The following is a 19,171-nucleotide window of genomic DNA, read 5'->3' as shown; positions in this document are numbered from 1 at the left end:
GTGACAGAGTTTTACTTTGTCGCCCTCACTAAAGTGCCATAGCATCACAGCTCACAGCAACCTCCAGCCCTTGGGCTTAGGCAATTCTCTTGCCTTAGACACTGGAGTAGCTGGGACCACAGGCACCTGCCACAATACCCGGCTATTTTTTGTTGCAGTTTGGCCGGGTTTGAACCCACCACCCTCGGTATAGTATATGGGGCTGGTGCCCTACTTACTGAGCCACAAGCGTTGCCCCCAAAATCTACTGTTTTTTTTTTTTTTTTGGAGACAGAGCCTCAAGCTGAGTCCCTGGGTAGAGTGCCCTGGCTTCACTGCTCACAGCAACCTCCAACTCCTGGGCTCAAGCGCGTCTCCTGCCTCAGCCTCCCAAGTAGCTGGGATTACAGTTGCCTGCCACAACACCGGGCTATTTTTTGGTTGCAGCCATTATTGTTGTTTGGCGGGCCCGGGCTGGATTCGAACCTGCCACCTTAGGTGTATGTGGCTGGTGCCTTAGCCGCTTGAGCCACAGGCACCGAGCCCAAAATCTACTTTTAACCACTGGATTACCCTGCCTGTAGAATCAAATGGGGTCAGAGGAGCTCATGAAATCTTTCATCGCTTCATTCATCATTCATTCAATTGTTCAACAGGCTCTGTGCTAGGGCTTAACAGTAACCAAAACAACCCTGGCCCTCCTATCATGAACTCATAGTCCAGTGTGAAGGGACAAACCTGTCCCTACACAGTGGCAACCTAGAGTGGGCAGTGCTGAGATAGGGAGTTCAGGAATACCTGAACAAGCCTGGGGCTTCCTGGAGGAGAAAACACCTGAGCTGAGACATCTTTCCCACTTTCATATCAACAGGGGATTATGTTTCTTTATCCAAACCACTGATTTAAAAAGTTGACAAGGAGCTGGGTGAGGTGTCTCACATATGTAATCCTAGCACTCTGGGAGGCTGAGGTGGGTGGATTGCCTGAGCTCAGTTCAACCTGAGCAAGACTGAGACCCTCTCTCTAAAAATAGTGGGGGATTGTGGCAGGCGCCTTTAGTCCCAGCTTCTCTCCTGTAGTCCCATCTATTCAGGAGGCTGAGGCAAGAGAATCACTTGAGCCCAAGAATTTGAGGCTCCTATGAGCTATGATGCCATGGCACTCTATCAAGAGTGACAAAGTGAGACTGTCTCAAAAAAATAAATAAATAAAATAAAAATAAAAAGTTGACAAAGACAGAAGCAATGATGGAACCAGAGTCAGCCTAGGACTGAAGACAGAGAAAGCAGGCACCAAGGACAAACTAGGAACAGAGAAAATAGGCAGGTCTGGACATGCTCATCCAGTCTGCCACAATCTACCTCAGCTTCTCCAACACTTGCCTATAGCTTCTGCTCTCAGCCCAAGCATGAGACGTGGCGCCCCTTACAGCAGCCATCAGCCATAGCTCAGCCACATGCCACAGCTGGGCAGCTCAGATCTGAATGCAGAACATGTTCACATACAGGGATAATGGCTGCTTGTACTGGCCTGCACTACAAGCACGCACAAACATTTGCTTTTTAAGCTCCTGAGGAGAAAGCTCGGGAAAATACAGCTCAGGACGCTTCCCTGCTAAATAGGAAGTTGGGTCTGGAGTCGAGACTCCAGGCTTCTTTCCTCTACCCCATCCAAGGACCTGGATCCCAATTCCATTTCTACCCAGGAATAGTAACATCAATACAAATAAAAGATAACATTTACTGAACAATAATCATGCTGGCCAGGCCTACACTCCATGCTCTGTGTGTTCAATATCCCATAGCCTTGTGAGGAAGGAGCTCTTGTCCTCCATTTGTGCAAAAACACTAATTAGTGACCAGGATCTGCTTCTTTTCTTTAGTGGTAATAGAACTCCTAATATAGCTGGTCACAGTCACCTGGAACAAAGTCTCCATCTCTTAGCCTTCCTTGCAGCTGTAGCTGATCATGGGACTCCTTTCCAGTCAGAAGGATGAGTGGAAATGTTATGGGAAAACATCTGGAGTACAATGGCATTATAGCTCAAAGCAACCTCAAACTCCTGGGTTCAAGAGATACTCTTGCCTCAGCCTCCCACATATCTGGGACTACAGACACCCACCACAATACCCAGCTAGTTTTTCAATTTTTAGTATAGTATAGTATAGTATATTTAGTATATTTTCACTCTTGCTCAGGCTAGTCTCGAACTCCTGAGCTTAGGTTATCTACCTGCCTTGGTCTCCCAGAGTGCTAGGATGACAGGCAGGAGCCACTATAACCAGCATTCAAAATTTTAACTGGTACCACAAGCATGTCTGCCCCTTATTCCTTCTCCTTCCTCTCTGCTGAATGGAATGAAGGCATAATGGCTAGAGTGTGAACAACCCTCTAAGACCTTGAGATGACACTGAAAAGGAAAGCTGTGCAACCTTGAGATGACACCGGAAAGAGAAGTTGTGCACAGGAAAAAAACGAATTAAAGGGTGCTCAGGTTCCTGCACAGAAGGGGCTACATCTGCTCTTTTCTGTGACTAGGAAATTACGTTCTGTCTTGTTCAAGCCACTGATGTTTTAGTTCTCTGTTTATCACAGCCAAACCTGACTGTACATGCTGTATCACTCTGCATGCGGAAAAAGAAACTAGACTCAGGGCTCAGCGCCTGTGGCTCAAGTGGCTAAGGCACCAGCCACATACACTTAAGGTAGCAGGTTCACATCCAGCCCAGGTCCAAACAACTATGGCTGCAACCAAAAAAAAAAAAAAAAAAAAGCTGGGCTATTGTGGCAGGTGCCTGTGGTCCCAGCTACTTAGGAGGCTGAGGAAGGAGACTCGCTTGAGCCCAGGAGTTGGAGGTTAATGTAAGCTATGATGTTATGGCACTCTACCTAGCGGGACAGCTTGAGGCTCTGTCTCAAAAAAAAAAAGAAACTAGACTCAGGGAGATATTTGCTAATCCAAAGTCAGATAGTAGGTAAGTGGAGTAGCTAGAATTTGAACCCAGGGCCTTATGTCTCTAGACTCTAAGGGCCTAACCATGATGATAGTTTGCCTCCTGGCTTTGTCACCTTGACTTCACTTTGCCTTTCCAAACCTCCATTTCCTCAGGATAAGGCCCAGGTGAAAAGCTTAGAGAGCCTGGGTTATAATGCCAGCTCTGCCCTCTTGCTGTGTGACTAGACCAGGGGTCCTCAAACTTTTTAAACAAGGGGCCAGTTCACTGTCCCTCAGACCGTTGGAAGAGTGGACTGCAGGCCCTGGGACAAGTTGGCTGCTAAGCAGGATAGGCAGCGGCAGCAAAAAGAGCCGGATAAATGTCCTAGGCGGGCTGCACATGGCCCGCAGGCCATAATTTGAGGATGCCTGGACTAGACTGTGCCTCTTAGAGCTCCAGTTTGCTCTAAAACAGAGATAAGAACTACCTTTTAGGGGCGGCGCCTATGGCTCAGTGAGTAGGGCGCCATCCCCATATACCGAGGGTGGTGGGTTCAAACCCAGCCCTGGCCAAAACTGCAACAACAAAAAAAATAAATCAAAATAAATAAACATGCAATAATTAATAAAAAAAAAAAAGAACTACCTTTTAGTCTGGAGTATGGCTTTAATAGCAGAGATGCATACCAAGTATTTAGCACAGTGGTTAATACAGAATTGCTCAACAGCATTAGCTATTATCATAGCATCACCTTTAACAAAGGAATCATCAATACCCTCCAGTTGGGCCTGTTGAAAGGACTATAATATACCAAAGTGGCAAGTACTGGGTGTGGTACCTGGGCCCATAGGCACTTAATATGTGGTGGCTATTAATTCCTGAGAGCTTTTCATTGTGTTCCTGGCCCACTCCTGGGGCCTCAACTATGACCAACATAGACCCAGGCCTTGCCCTCATGGTTAGGTTAGTGTTATTCTGGCATCACCAGAGATGAGCTCTCTCTCTGGCCTAGTGGTTGGCAGAGGTGAGGAGCTCTGAAGAGTTTCTTCTTCTCTGAAGAGTGGTGGTCAGAGCAGTCTGTCTCAGGACTGACTGTAGGGACTGAAAAAAAAAAACACGCACCTAAAGCCTTCTCACATGGCCTGGTGCCTGCAAAGGATTGATGAAATGGTAACCGCTATTACTGATATTGTTTTACTCACCTATTCTGTTCATCCATATTTGATGGGGACTATTCTGGGATATAACACTTAGTCCTCAATCTCACAAAGCTGAGTATATGTATGTGTATATATACATACACACAGGTTGAGTATCCCTTATCAAAAAATACTTGGGACCAGAAATATTTCAGATTTAAGACTTTTTTCAGATTTTGGACTAATTGCATATAAATAATAAGATATGACAATTGGGCGCGGTGGCTCACACCTGAAATCCTAGCCCCTGGGCTAGGGGAGGCCAAGGCCAGTGGATAGCCTGAGCTGATGAATTCCAGACCAGCCTGAGCAAAAGCGAGACCCCATCTCTACTAAAATTAAAAAACTAAGGCAAGAGATTGCTTGAGCTCAAGAGCTGGAGGTTGCTGTGAGTTGTGACGCCACAGCACTCTACCCAGGGAAACAGCTAGAGATTCTGTCTCAAAAAAAAAAAAGAGAGGGGGCGACACTGTGGATCAGTGAGTAGGGGGCCGGCCCCGGGGTGGAGGGTTCAAACCTGGCCTCAGCCAAACTGCAACAAAAAATAGCTGGGTGCTGTGGCAGGCACCTGTAGTCCCAGCTACTGGGGAGACTAAGGCAAGAGAGAATCACCCAAGCCCAAGAGCTGGAGGTTGCTGTGAGCTGTGACGCTACAGCCCTCTACCAAGGGCAACAAAGTGAGACTGTTTCTTAAATAAATAAATAAATAAATAAGAGAGATATCTTGGAGATGGGACCCAAGTCTCAACACAAAATTTATTTGTTTCACATACTCCTTATACACACAGTCTGAAGGTAATTTCATACAATATTTTTAATAATTTTGTCCATGTGCTCAGCGCCCATTGCTCGGCCATATACATTGGGGCTGGCAGGCTTCAACCTGGCCCAGGCCTGTTAAAAACAACAATGACAACTACAACAAAAAAACAGCCAGGCATTGTGGTGGGTGCCTATAGTTCTCCCAGCTGAGGCAAAAGAATTGCTTAAGCCCAAAAGCTTGAGGTTGCTGTGAGCTGTAACATCACAGCACTCTACCAAGGGCAACATGGTGAGACTCTGTTTCCAAAAAAAAAAAAAAAAAAATAGGGTGCCGCCTGTGGCTCAGTGAGTAGGGTGCTGGCCCCATGTACTAAGGCTGGCAGGTTCGAACCTGGCCCCAGCCAAACTGAAATTAAAAAAATAGCTGGGCGTGGGTGGTGCCTAAGGCTCAGTGGACAGTGTGCCGGCTCCATATACAGAGGGTGGTGGGTTCAAATCCAGCCCCGACTAAACTGCAACAAAAAAAAATCATGTTTCCCTGAAAATAAGACACTGTCTTATATTTATTTTTTCTCAAGAAGACACACTAGAGCTTATTTTCAGGGGATGTCTTATTTTTTTTAAGTATAATACAACAATCTACATTTACAAATACAGTTAAGTCATCTCCTCGTACCTGACAGGGGAGCCGACCTTGTTGGTTGGGCTGGCATTAGTGATATGTGAACTCCTCCTTTCCCCTAGCCATTAGCACATGTGCAATAGGATGCCTGTGACCGCGGTTACCACACATGTACCCGCACAAGTTTGAACGGCTCGGATAAAGGAGCTGTGGCAGATAAAAGGTATTCCAATCTTCCTTACCATTCAGCACCAAAATGCATGGCATGGCTATACTGCATAGCCACGCCCATCATTAGGTCTTATTATAGGGTAGGGCTTATATTTAACAAATGCATAGAAATCCTCCTAGGGCTTCTTTTTTGGGTAGGTCTTATTTTCGGGGAAACACAGTAGCCAGGTGTTGTGGCAGGCACCTATAGTCCCAGCTACTCGGGAGGCTGAGGCAAGAGAATTGCCTAAGCCCTCACAGGTGGAGGTTCCTGTAAGCTGTGTGACACCACAGCACTCTACTGAGGGAAACAGAGTGACTCTCTGACTCTACAAAAAAAAAAAATAGCTGGGCATTGTGGCAGGCGCCTGTAGTCCCAGCTACTCGGGAGGCTGAGGCAAGAGAATCCCCCAAGTCCAAGAGCTGGCGGTTCCTGTGAGCTGTGACACCACAACACTCTACTGAGGGTGATAAAGTGAGATTCTGTCTCTGAAAAAAAAAGTAATAATAATAATTATAAAATAAAATAAAATTGGGTGGCGCCTGTGGCTCAAAGGAGTAGAGCGCCAGCCCCATATGCCGGAGGTGGTGGGTTCAAACCCAGCTCTGGCCAAAAACTGCAAAAAAAAATAATAATAATAAAATAAAATAAAAATTTTGTCCATGAAACAAAATCTGTGTAAGTAGTTATGTATGGAATTTTCCATTTGTGCCAGGGTATCACGTCAGAATGAAAATGTTTCAGATTTTGGAGTTTTTTGGATTGGAGTGCTCAAAAGACATAGCAGGTATATGTGTGTGTATCTCAACTGTGTTAAATTCCACAAGGAAAGAACGGGGAACTATAATGACATTTATAAAAGACACCTGACTAAGTCAGAGGAACAAGATGAGACTTCTCTGAGGACTAAGATGGGAAAGATGATAGTTAACAGATATGGGAAGAGGTCATACAAAAGTTCTGTGGCCCAGAGAGTACTTCTGTCAACAGAAGAATAAGGAGGCCAGAATGACTTGTGCAAAGGGAAGAGGCAGAAAGTAGAGTGACATGAATCCAGAGGAGGGGCAAAAACCATGCAGGGCCCTGAAGGCTATGATAAGAAACCGGGGCTTTCTCTCAAAGGCACTAATGATCCATTTAGGAGCTTTGAGCATGACAGAGTCAGCTTTGTGCTTTTGAAAGACCTATCTGGCCCCTGTGAGGAAGAAATAATGGAGGGGATGGGACTAAGAACCAGGAGACCACAGAGGAGGGTAGGGCAGAGATATAGTATAAACGGGAAGGCCTATACAGTTCTTATCTAACAAGAGAGAAGAATCTAGTAAACAAGGGCCATTTCAAGCTGGGATCCCAAGGACAAGTAGGAGTTAAACTGATGAGGGGAAGTAACACAGGCCAAAGCCCTGCGGTGGCAAAAATAGAAAAATGGCCAGTTGAGTTGTCCCAGGATGAAGCTGAGAGGCCAGACAGCAAAGGCCTTCTAGGCCAAGGATGGAGTTTGGTCTCTCCAAAAGCAATTAAAACATCAAACAGGAGAGGGAAGTGGTTGGATTTCATGTAATGAATATTGATAGCATTCCTATCATGTGCCAGGCCAACCCTCAAGAGTAGCTGAGCTCTTCTATGCACAGGAACATAGCAATATGTGAAAGAGAACATTCTGGATGTGGCCAGTCTTATGTCTGGAATGCTATGAGAGTTACAAAGATTTCCCTACTTCCTGTTTAACACCATGTCTGCACTCTAAGGCCACACCAAACAACACAGTATACTATAAAAAACAGAACCCATCAAATTTTTTTTTTTGTTGTTTTGTGGCTGGGGCTGGGTTTGAACCTGCCACCTCCGGCATATGGGGCCAGCACCTTAGTCCTTTGAGCCACAGGTGCCACCCAGAATCCCTCAAATTCTTACTAGTGATGATGCTCAAGAAACAATTCATGAATATACTCCTGAGAAAATAAAGCTCTTGTCTTGGCATACGTTTCCAAGACCAAATTTTACAAGAATGACCAAGGCTTCACCCTCTGGAGCAGTGGTTCTCAACCTTCCTAATGCTGCAATGTATTTTCATTGTTAAAAACGGGTCATGACCCACAGGTTGAGAACCGCTACTCTGGAGGATCTCCTAACCCCGGATGTAATGCCAATAAGCCAGGTACTCACGATTTTTTCATAGTACTCCCGCCTCCGCTCTGCTCTCTTCTTGTAGTCCACCATCATGCCTCGAAGCTTCCGCTCATGCTTCCGAGCCTCGTGCCACATTGTGGTGAGGCCAAGCCTAGGGCCTCAACCTGAAGGATAAAGGCACCCAGAAATGTCAGATGGACTGTAAAAACCCTATGGACAGAATCAAAGTCATCTAACAAGTTGAGTGATAGAGATGATCTTAAATAGCATTTCTCTCTGCTTCAGAGTAGAAGGCTACAAGACTGTGAGCCAGATGCTCAAGTGCATCCCTGACAACTCTGATTCAGTATGTTAGACATTCTGAAAAACCGTTAAGTGATTCTGGGGTGAGCATCCCGGGAAAGGAGTGTCCTAGATTCCACATGAAGTCAGGGATGAAAGTTTTGAAACAGGCTCAGCACCTGTAGCTCAGCGGCTGGGGCACGAGTTACATACACCGGAGCTGGTGGGTTCAAATCCAGCCCAGGCCTGCCAAACAACAGCGACAACTACACCAAAAAAATAGCTGGGCAATGTGGCAAGCAACTGTAGTTCCAGCTACTTGGGAGGCTGAGGCAAGAGAATCGCTGAAGCCCAAGAGTTTGAGGTTGCTGTGAGATGTGATGTCACAGCACTCTACTGAGGGCAACATAGTGAGACTCTGTCTCAAAAAAAAAAAAAGAAAGAAAGTTTTGAAACAAAAGCAGTATTTGAAGTAAGGTCAGAAGGCACCTGAGGTGCCTGAGCACCTAGGGCTGGAACTCAAGCTAAAGGAAGTGTTAAAAAATGTTTCCGGCTCGGCGCCTGTGGCTCAAGTGGCTAAGGCGCCAGCCACATACACCTAAGGTAGCAGGTTCGAATCCAGCCCAGCCCACCAAACAATGATGGCTGCAACCAAAAAATAGCTGGGCGTTGTGGCGGGTGCCTGTGGTCCCAGCTACTTGGGAGGCTGAGGCAGTAGACTCGCTTGAGCCCAGGTGTTGGAGGTTGCTGTGAGCTGCAATACCACGGCACTCTACCCGGGGGACAGCTTGAGGCTCCGTCTCAAAAAAAAAAAAAGGTTCCACCAGGGGCCATATGTGGGGGGTGGGTATGAGCATGGGCTGCAGAGACATATGGATGAAGGCAGGTGGAAAAAAATTGAGAAAAACTGTATGTAAACAGCGTAGTGATATGGAGGTAGGAGTAGAGGGCCAGTAAAAGGAGTGGATGGAAAATGATGACGCTTGACAGAGAGGGAAGATGGGGTGGATGTTGTAAGGAGAAACTTGAGTTAAGCTGAGTTCTAAATAAGGGATTTGAACAGAGGAGTGAGGAGACAACATGCAGGTTAAAAAAGAAACCTAAGGGGCGGCGCCTGTGGCTCAAAAGGGTAGGGCGCCAGTCCCAAATGCCGGAGGTGGCGGGTTCAAACCCAGCTCTGGCCAAAAACAAATACATACATACATACATACATACATGCATAAAAAGCCTGAGAGGCGGAGCTGGCTGACGAAATGGGGTGGGGTGAGTTTGAGGGCAGAGCTAGTGGACAAGGCTGAGAAGCAGGTTGCGGCCAAAGGTTTTGGGCTGCTTCTTCTGACAAGTGGGTGGGACTGTGACTCGGGCCGGCCCCCAGGCCGAGTCTGACGCGGAGAGTTCGGGCCCAGGCGGAGACTGGGGCGCGGCCTGAAGCCCATCAGGCCGAAGGGGGCAAGGGACGAGCGGTCGTCGAGACCAGCAGCATGGAGAAAGCCTGAAGCAAGGGCAAAGCTGGGCTGACACCTGCCTGAAAACCACAAGGTCGAGGCCCGCCGCCTGCACTCACCGGCTGATCGCGGCCTCCCACCGCTGCGCTCGCGCGCGGCCGCACCGGAAACGGAAATGAGAGGCCGCGCCAAGGGGAAGGGGCGGGGCGTGGTGGAGCGCCACAGCGCACTTCCGCCGATGCGGGACCGGGGCCTGGAGCCGGGGGGCGGGGACTAGAAGGAGTAGGGCGGAGACGTCGTGCAAAGCCCACCTCGAAGGCGTTGCTTTGTCAAGAGGCCGGGCTGTTTCCCATTTAGAAGAGAGACGAAAAGGCCAAGGCTCAAAAACTTGTATTTATTGAGAAGAATTTGAACAACTTACCCGCCCCTCAAGTCTTAGGAAGAGAGTCGGCATCTACCCCTTCCGGCCATATGTACAATCTTTTGAAGGTGCCAGCTGAGGCAGCTTTAAAAAGCGAGTGCATGGGAGCCAACCCCCTTTTTCTCTCCGGACTCAGTTTCCTCATTTATAATAATGGCTTAAGGGAACCTCGCGCTACGGAGCTTCTCGTCAACGCTGAAGTGTCCGATTGAGAAGCATGAGGAGGTCAGAAGACTAAACAGAGGGCAGCCCAAAGGGATGGTGGTGTTGGTGGTGCTGGACGTCTTGGCTGGGTTCACACAGCCCCGCCACCTCCTTCCCCACCCAGAGCCTATCCTCTAAGCGCCACGGCGCTACGTGGCTTCAGGTCCCGGGGACAGGAGGCCGCCCCCAAAAGCCGACTCGCGGTACTGGTTGGGGAACATGTTGCTGCCCACGAGGCTAGCGGTGCCTCCGTCCCCGGGGCCTGGGGCCTGGTACGAGTCCAGCGTCAGCGGCTCCGGGCCCGGGGGCTCCCCAACCGCTCCTGCTGCACCCCCGTTGCCTGCGACAGCGCTGGCGAGTGGCGGCGGCGGGGGCAGCAGGTCCAACATGGTGAAAAGCGTGGGGGCCGTGGGGTCGTAGGCAAAGCCGTCGTCCAGGAAGTCAGACCCACTGGCGGGGTCCAAGACAGGCAGTGACACACTGGGGAAGAAGTCTGTGTCTGGCAGCAGGGCTGAGGGCGGAAGGTACGGACCTACCAGATGAAAAAAGAGAAGTGTGTTGAGCTTTAGGGCCAACTTCTGGCCAGAACCCAACCTGAATGCCTAGCCCCATGCTAAATGCGTCATCAGGATGCCTCCCTGTGAGAAGGGACTATTGCTTCTGACTACTGCTTCACTATGACTGACTTCTCAGTAAACAAACACAGGCAGGGGGGAAAGTAAAGTCATATACAGCTGTGGAGTTGTAGAACCAAGGTCGAAACCATGCAGCTCCGCAGAGAGTTTTCCCCAAGGATGAGAAAGGAAAGGAGCCTCCAGGCCCCCTAAAATACAGAGATAACTCAAAACCCAAAAAGTGAAATCTTGGAAACACTCATTCTGTATTAATGGAATGAAGTGTTGCCCAGTTAAAAAACAAGGACAAAAACACCTCCACGAAGTTGGGAAGTCGCCAGATCCCAAATTGTAAGGCAAAATAAATGTCATAAGAAAGTCACTTTCTGGCTCAGCGCAGGTAGCACAGAGGTTACCAAGCCAGCCACATAGACCCAGGCTGGTGGGTTTGAACCTGCCCTGGGCCAGCTAAACAGTGACAACTGCAGCCAAAAAATAGCCGGTCGTTGTGGCAGGTGCCTATAGTCCCAGCTACTTGGGAGGCTGAGGCAAGAGAATCACTTAAGCCCAAGAGTTTGAGGTTGCTGTGAGCTGTGATGCTACAGCACTCTACTGAGGGCAACATAGTGAGACTCTACCTCAAAAAGAAAAGAGCCTCTTTTTTTTTTGGCCAGGGCTGGGTTTGAACCCACCACCTCCAGCATATGGGGCCGGCACCTCAGTCCTTTGAGCCACAGGCGCTGCTGAGCCACTTTGTTTTTAAAACAAGACAAACCTCATCAGCAAAAGCTGATTACCCTTAACTTAGAAAGAGGCATACCCGGTGGTGCCTGTGGCTCAAAGGAGGAGGGCGCCAGCCCCATATGCCAGAGGTGGTGGGTTCAAACCCAGCCCTGGCCAAAAACTACAAAAAAATAAAAATAGCACCATTGTAGCAGGTGTCTGTAGTCCCACCTACTTGGGAGGCTGAGGCAAGAGAATTGCTTGAGCCCAAAAATTTGAGGTTGCTATGAGCTATGACACCATAGCACTCTACCGAGGGAGACAAAAGTGAGACTCTATCTCAATAAATAAATAAATAAATAAAAGGCCAGTGAGGTATGTATGTGATTAGGCTTTTTAAAGGAGCCCCTGAGACTCTGAGAGAATAATTTAGCAAAGGTCACACAGCCAGTAAATGTCCAGGGGAGATTAGGACTTCCGTTCTGTCTCAAGAGCCCTTATTCTTCTCATTTTATGTTGCTGGGTAAGTGGTGAGTGGCCTAGTGGGAGCTCTTAGAGGGCCCAGAAAAGCAGGACTGCAGCTCACCCTTGGCCCACCCCATGAAGCAGGGACTTGCGCGGAGCCAGGACCCACCTGAGCCATGGCTGGGCAGGAAGTGGTCCAGGAAGACTGGCTTTTTCTTTCGCCGTTTGCTCTCTATGCCATGGGGATCTGTGGGAAGGCAAAGATGGGACCAGCAGAGGAGGCAGTGGGGTCAGCCCTCCCCTCCCCCAAACCTGGGATAGGTATGGAAAGAAGCAGAGGGCACACACCAGAGCTGTTTAGCTCCCCGAGAACATCAGGTATCCCCCGTTTCCGCTTCTTATCCACGCCATAGCTGTCTGTTCAGGAGATACCAGGGACATGCAAAAAGTAATCCATTAATAATAACAAATAATTAATGACCAACTATATATACCATTTAGGAAGTTATTGAGCTATTCAGATTTATGAACAACCAGAGAAAACAGATAACCATATCCTAATCAAAACAAAAGCCACACTCACTTCCAACCACACTGGCCTCTCTGTTATTCCTGGAGCACCCCAAGCACAATCTTGTCTCAGGACCTTTGCATGTGCTATCCAAGCTGTTTAAAACAGTCTCCCTGGGCCAGGCTCAGTGGCTCACACTTGTAATCCTAACACTCTGGGAGACTGAGGCAGGTGGATTGTTGGAGCTCACAAGTTCAAGACCAGCCTGAGCAAGAGTGAGACCCTGTCTTTACTAAAAATAAAAAAAACTGAGGTAAGACGATTGCTTGAGCCCAAGAGTTTGAGGTTGCTGTGAGCTATGATGCTACAGCACTCTACCCAGGGTGACAGCTTGAGATTCTGTCTTAAAAAAAAAGTTGGCTTGGTACCTGTGGCTCAAGTGGCTAAGGTGCCAGCCACATACACCTAAGGTGGCAGGTTCGAATCCAGCCCGGACCTGCCAAACAACAATGACAGCTGCAACCAAAAAATAGCCGGGCGTTGTGGCGGGCGCCTGTTGTCCCAGCTACTTGGGAAGCTGAGGTAGGAGACTCGCTTGAGCCCAGGAGTTGGAAGTTGCTGTGAGCTGTGAAGCCACGGCATTCTACCCAGGGGGATAGCTTGAGGTTCTGTCTCAAAAAAAAAAAAAAAAAAAAGTCTCCCTGGCCAGACACAGTGGATCACACCTATAATCCTAGTACTCTGGGAGGCTGAGATGGGCGGGTTGCTTGATCTCAAGAGTCCGAGACCAGCCTGAGCAGGAGCGAGGTCCCATCTCTAAATAAATAACTAGGCATTGTGGCAGGCGCCTGTAGTCCCAGCTACTCAGGAAGCTGAGGCAAGAGAATTGCCTGAGCCCAAGAGTTTGAGGTTGCTGTGAGCTGTGACGCCACAGCATTCTACTGAGGATAACAAAGTGAGACTATGTCTCAAAAAAAGAATAATAAAATAAATAAATAAATAAAAATAAAACAGTCTCTCTCACTGCCACCACTTACCTGGAAAAGCACTCAGTCATCTTTCTGCCCTCAGTTCATCTGTCCAGTCCTCCATAAAACCTTCCCTAACCCCTAGAGCTAGGTCAGGTATTCCCTTTGAGCAATCTAACACCCTCAAGTAACTCCATTCCAGTGTCCTGCTCCCTCGGGTCATCCCTGTGTGGAGATAGGCTGTCTCTTCCCCCTCAATGGGACTGTAAGCCAAATAAGGGCAGGGCTAGGAATGGTCTTGGTTACTGCTGTGTCCCCAGCCCTACCTAGCATGAGGCCAGAAATGAGCAGGCATGCTGAGGAGATGAATGACTAAGTACTCCCCAAATGCCATGAGACTGGTAATATTATTTCCATTTTGCACAGGAGGAGACTAAGGCTTGGAGAGGCAGAGGTCACACAGCCAGGGAGCACCAGAGCTAGAATTTGAACCTCATCTATGTAGGTCCTTGCCTGCATTCTACTTCTGCCCCTTCCTCTTCCTCTTCTGAGTCATCCCAAGCAAGGTCAAAATCCTAGTCTCTGGGGCAGTAGGTCACCCTGGGTTGCTGTGGTTACCATGGTCCCGAGGCAGGTACGTGAAGGGCAGTGGCTCGCTGCAGACCCCGTCAGTGAGTCGCTGCAGGAAGACATTGACCGTCACAGGCTCAACAATCTCCAGGTCCTCATAGGGTGGCGTCTTGAACACAATGGCAATCTGGCGATGCACGTCAGCCTGAGAGAAGTCAGCTCGGCCTTCCCAGGAGGCTGTGCTGAACACGACTGATATGTCCTCTGGCAGGAAAGTAGGGACATCAGCTGAGCCAGGACTTTTGCCCACTGAGCCCCTAATATGTTCAACTTCCCCCAAAGTCAACACTAACATTTCTGAAAATAAAACATCATAGTAGCAATAGTAGCAGCTTGCTTTCTTCTTCTTCTTTTTTTTTTTTTTTTAGCAGTTTTTGGTCGAGGCTGGGTTTGAACCCACCACCTCCAGTATATGGGGCCGGTGCCTTACTCCTTGAGCCACAGGCGCCACCCCAGTTTCTTTTTCTTTTTTTTTTTTTGAGACAGAGTTTTACTTTGTCCTTTGTCACCCTGCGTAGAGTGCTGTGGTGTCATAGCTCATAGCACCCTCAAACTCTTGGGCTTAATTGATCATTTTACCTCAGCCTCCCAAGTAGCTGAGACTACAGGTGCCTGCCACAACACCCAGCTATTTTCTTAGAGACTGGGTCTTGCTCTTGTTCAGGCTAGTCCCAAACTTCTGAGCTCAGGCAATCCACCCACCTTGGCCTCCAAGAGTGCTGGGATTATAGTAGTAGCAACTTTCTGTTGAGCACCTATTGTGTGCCAGTCATTAAGTGGTTTATATGTTTACATGAAATCTCATTCAATCCTTATAACAACCTAAATGTTCAGTAGAATTCATATCCCAGACATGTCCAGGGGCTAGGCATGGTGGCTCATGGCTGTAATCTTAGCACTTGGGGAGGCTGAGGTGGGTGGATTGCTTGAGCTAGGATTTCAAGACCAGCCTGATCAAGAGTGAGACCCTGTCCCTATTAAAAATAGAAAAACTGGCTCGGCGCCTATAGCTCAACCGGCTAAGGCGCCAGCCACGTACACCTAAGGTGGCGGGTTCAACTCCCCAGCCTGGACCCGCCAAAACAACAATGACGGCTGCAACCAAAAAATAGCCGGGCGTTGTGGTGGGCGCCTGTGGTCCCAGCTACTTGGGAGGCAGAGGCAGGGGACTCGCTTGAGCCCAGGAGTTGGAGGTTGCTGTGAGCTGTAATGCCATGGCACTCTACCCAGGGGGACAGCTTGAGGCGGTTGCTGTGAGCTGTAATGCCATGGCACTCTACCCAGGGGGACAGCTTGAGGCTCTGTCTCAAAAAAAAAAAATAGAAAAACTAGCCAGGCATTGTGGCCGGTGCTTTAGTCCCAGCTACTCGGGAGGCTGAGGCAAGAAGATCATTTGAGCCCAAGAGTTTGAGGTTGCTGTGATCCACGGCACTCTACCAAGATCCACGGCACTCCACAGCACTCTACCAAGGATGACAAAGTGAGACTTTGTCTCAAAAAAAAAACTGTACATGAATGTTCATAGCAGTACTATTCACAATAGCCAAAAAGTGGAAATAAGCCAAATGTCCGTCAGCGGATCAATGGATAAACAAATTGTGGTATGCCTATATGACAGAATATCCTTCAGCCATAAAAACGAATGAAGCATTGGGTGGTGCCTGTGGCTCAAAGTAGTAGGGCGCCGGCTCCATATGCCAGAGGTGGTGGGTTCAAACCTAGCCCCAGCCAAAAACTGCAAAAAAATCCAGGAATGAAGCACTAATACGTGCTACAATGTGGATGGACCTTGAAAGTACTATGCTAAGTGAAAGAAGCCAGATACAAAAGGCCACATAATTATGATTCCATTTATGAAATATCCATAGACAGAGAAAACAGATTAGTGGTTGGCAGGGACTAAGGGGAGAAGGGAATAGGAATTGACAACTTAATGGGTCCAGGGTTTCTTTGTGGGTGCTGAAAATGTTCCGGAACTAGATAGTGGTGGTGGCACAACATTGTGAATGTACTATATGCCACTGAACCATACATTTTTTTTTTCTTTAGAGACAGAGACTTACTTAATCACTCTTGGTAGAGTGCCATGGCGTCACAGCTCATAGTAACCTCTAACTCCTGGGCTTAGGCGATTCTCTTGCCTCAGCCTCCCGAGTAGCTGGGACTCCCAAGTAGCTGGGACTACAGGCACCTGCCACAACGCCCAGCTATTTTTTTGTTGCAGTTTGGCCAGGGCCAGGTTTGAACCCACCACCGTCGATATATGGGGCCAGTGGCCCTACCCACTGAGCCACAGGCACTGCCCTGAACCATACACTTTAAAATGATTTTAGATTCGGCACCCATAGCTCAGTGGTTAGGGCACCGGCCATATACACTGAGGCTGGCAGGTTCAAATCTGGCCCAGGCCTGCTAAGCAACAATGACAACTGCAACAAAAAAATAGCCAGGGCTCGGCGCCTATAGCTCAACCGGCTAAGGCGCCAGCCACGTACACCTAAGGTGGCGGGTTCGAATCCCCAGCCCGGACCCGCCAAACAACAATGACGGCTGCAACCAAAAAATAGCCGGGCGTTGTGGCAGGCGCCTGTGGTCCCAGCTACTTGGGAGGCTGAGGCAGGAGACTCGCTTGAGCCCAGGAGTTGGAGGTTGCTGTGAGCTGTAATGCCACGGCCCTCTACCCAGGGGGACAGCTTGAGGCTCTGTCTCAATTAAAAAAAAAAAAATAGCCAGGCATGGTGGCAGGCACCTGTAGTCCCAGCTACTTGGGAGACTGAGGCAAGAGCATCACCTAAGCCCAAGAGTTTGAGGTTGCTGTGATGCTACAGCACTCTCCCAAGGGACCACAAAGTGAAACTCTGTCTCAAAAACAAAAAACAAACAAACAAAAACCATATACCGAGGGTCATGGGTTCAAACCTGGCCCTGACCAAATTGCAACCAAAAAAATAGCTGAACGTTGTGGTGGGCGCCTGTAGCCCTAGCTGCTTGGGAGGCTGAGGCAAGAGAATCACCTAAGCCCAGGAGTTGGAGATTGCTGTGAGCTGCGTGATGCCAGGGCACTCTACCAAGGATGATAAAGTGAGACTCTGTCTCTACCAAAAAAAAAAGAAAAGAAAAGAAAAAAATACTGTGAGCCATGGCTGGGCACAGTGGCTCATACTTATAATCCTAGCACTCTGGAAGGTCCAGGCTGGAGGATCCCTTGAGTTCAGGAGGTCGAGAAAAGCCTGAGCAAGAGTGAGACCCTATGTCTACTAAAAATAGAAAAACTAGCTGGGCATTGTGGCAGGCCCCTGCAGTCCCACCTACTCGGGAGGCTGAGGCAAGAGGATCATTTGAACCCAGGAGTTTGATGTTGCCGTGAGCTATGCTGACACTATGGCACTTTAGCCTGGAGCAGCAGAGTGCCACTCTGTCTCAAAAAAAAAAAAAAAAAATGCAAGGGTGACACCCATAGCTCAGTGAATAGGGCACCGGCCACACACACTGAGGCTGGCAGGTTTGAACCTGGCCCGGGCCAGCTAAAACAACAATAACAACTGCAACCAAAAAAAAATAGCTGGCCATTGTGGCAGGCACCTGTAGTCCCAGCTACTTGAGAGGCTGAGGCAAGAGGATTACTTGAGCCCAAGAGTTTGAGGTTTCTGTGAGCTGTGATGTCATGGCATTCTACCAAGGGCAACATAGTGAGATTCTGTCTCAAAAAAAAAAAAAAAAAAAAGCAAAGGATACAAAAGAGATATGCATAGTAAAAGGGAAGACTCCCTATTGCCCATTCCCCTGTCAGTAAATCCTGAGTGTAAGGTTTGCTGGTTTCTCTTAAAGCCTATTTGAGGAAGGAACATTTGAAAAGATGTGAATGAAGCAGAGGAGGTATTTTTCTGGTCCTTTGTTTGCTTTATCCATACCCCATCACAATGGCCATAAGGCATTTACTTATGCAATCCCACCATTAATATCAGAGTTTCCCAGCTAGTGAGCTCTGGGATAGCACCACCTGGCACCCAGCATAGGCCAGCACAAACAGGCCTCCCTCTCTGTACAAGGACAAGTGAATGGGTCACTTGAAGAGTGAATGAACCAATCAGCTGTGTCGCCCTGACTCCAAAGCCAGAATTCTGGATTCTTCTGCTCCACTGTCCTGCTTAACTAGCTCTTCCTCACCTTCCCAGCCTCCTAAGCTCCCCTGCAACCCCTCTGAGCCACCAGATCCACTCTGCCTGGGCCTGCTGCCCCAAGCCCCTCACCTTTCTGCACCTTGTCACATAGCAAGTAGAGCTCTTCACCACCCGTGCATGGGCCGCTCTCCTTGTTGATTCGGCAAATCCGTAGCTCTGATGTGTTTGTGGACTCTGAGAAGTAGCAAGAGGAAGAAATGTAAAAGATAAAATGAGAATTCAGTCACTGAGTCTTTTTTTTTTTTTTTGAGATAATCCTGCTTTGTCACCCTCAGTCGAGTGCTGTGACATCATAGCTCACAGCAACCTCAAACTCTTGGGCTCAAGCAATTCTCTTGCCTCAACCTCCTGAGCAGCTGGGACTACAGGTGCCTGCCACAACACCTGGCTATTTTTAGAGGCAGGGGTCTCGCTCTGTCTCAGGCTGGACTTGAACCTGTGAACTCAGGGCAATCCACCCACCATGACTTCCTAGAGTGCTAGGATTATAGGCAGGAGCCACTGCGCCCAGCCTTTAGTCACCAAGTCTTTATCAGACACCTAGTGGGTGCCCACCCCACGCTATGGAGAAGTGGGGAATAAAGAAGACAGACCAAGTCCTCCTGGAACCTGTGGTCTAGGTGGAGAAAGAAGACACTCAGAAGGGACAGGTTAGGGCGGTGCCTATGGCTCAGTGAGTAGAGCGCCGGCCCCTACTCAATGGGTTCAAACCCAGCCCCAGCCAAACTGCAACAAAAAATAGCCAGGCGTTGTGGCGGGCGCCTGTAGTCCCAGCTACTTGGGAGGCTGAGGCAGGAGAATCACCTAAGCCCAGGAGTTGGACTCCACAGCACTCTACCAAGGGCAATAAAGTGAGACTCTGTCTCTTAAAAAAAAAAAAAAAAAAAA

General features: G+C 48.6%; 2 protein-coding genes across 4 annotated transcripts in view; both read right to left on the bottom strand.

The window, feature by feature from the left end:
* The window catches only part of CLASRP (CLK4 associating serine/arginine rich protein), a 33,475-nt gene extending 23,722 nt beyond the window's left edge, over positions 1–9,753 (bottom strand). For both annotated transcript variants that reach the window (XR_001161680.1, XM_003799501.1), the window contains exons 1-2: positions 9,686–9,753; positions 7,876–8,003 (exon numbers count right to left, since the gene is read on the bottom strand). Coding sequence is in view for 1 of the 2 variants with exons in the window: in XM_003799501.1 (XP_003799549.1) it covers positions 7,876–7,974 (99 nt within the window). In the remaining variant the exon portion in view is untranslated. The remainder of the gene's footprint in view (positions 1–7,875; positions 8,004–9,685) is intronic.
* A 198-nt stretch (positions 9,754–9,951) lies between these two features.
* Positions 9,952–19,171, bottom strand: part of RELB (RELB proto-oncogene, NF-kB subunit) — a 30,896-nt gene continuing 21,676 nt past the window's right edge. For both annotated transcript variants that reach the window (XM_012811168.2, XM_023518945.1), the window contains 5 exons: positions 18,353–18,457; positions 14,091–14,306; positions 12,342–12,410; positions 12,163–12,240; positions 9,952–10,723 (listed from right to left, as the gene is read on the bottom strand). In XM_012811168.2, the coding sequence (XP_012666622.1) occupies positions 10,341–10,723; positions 12,163–12,240; positions 12,342–12,410; positions 14,091–14,306; positions 18,353–18,457 (851 nt within the window). In that variant the 3' untranslated portion in view covers positions 9,952–10,340. The remainder of the gene's footprint in view (positions 10,724–12,162; positions 12,241–12,341; positions 12,411–14,090; positions 14,307–18,352; positions 18,458–19,171) is intronic.

Source organism: Otolemur garnettii, unplaced genomic scaffold, assembly GCF_000181295.1.
Source record: "Otolemur garnettii isolate 467f Iridium unplaced genomic scaffold, OtoGar3 scaffold00152, whole genome shotgun sequence".
In the NCBI taxonomy this organism is placed as follows: Eukaryota; Metazoa; Chordata; class Mammalia; order Primates; family Galagidae; genus Otolemur; species Otolemur garnettii.
The sequence above is the reverse complement of the archived record's forward strand: the minus strand, read 5'-3'. Positions and strand labels throughout refer to the sequence as shown.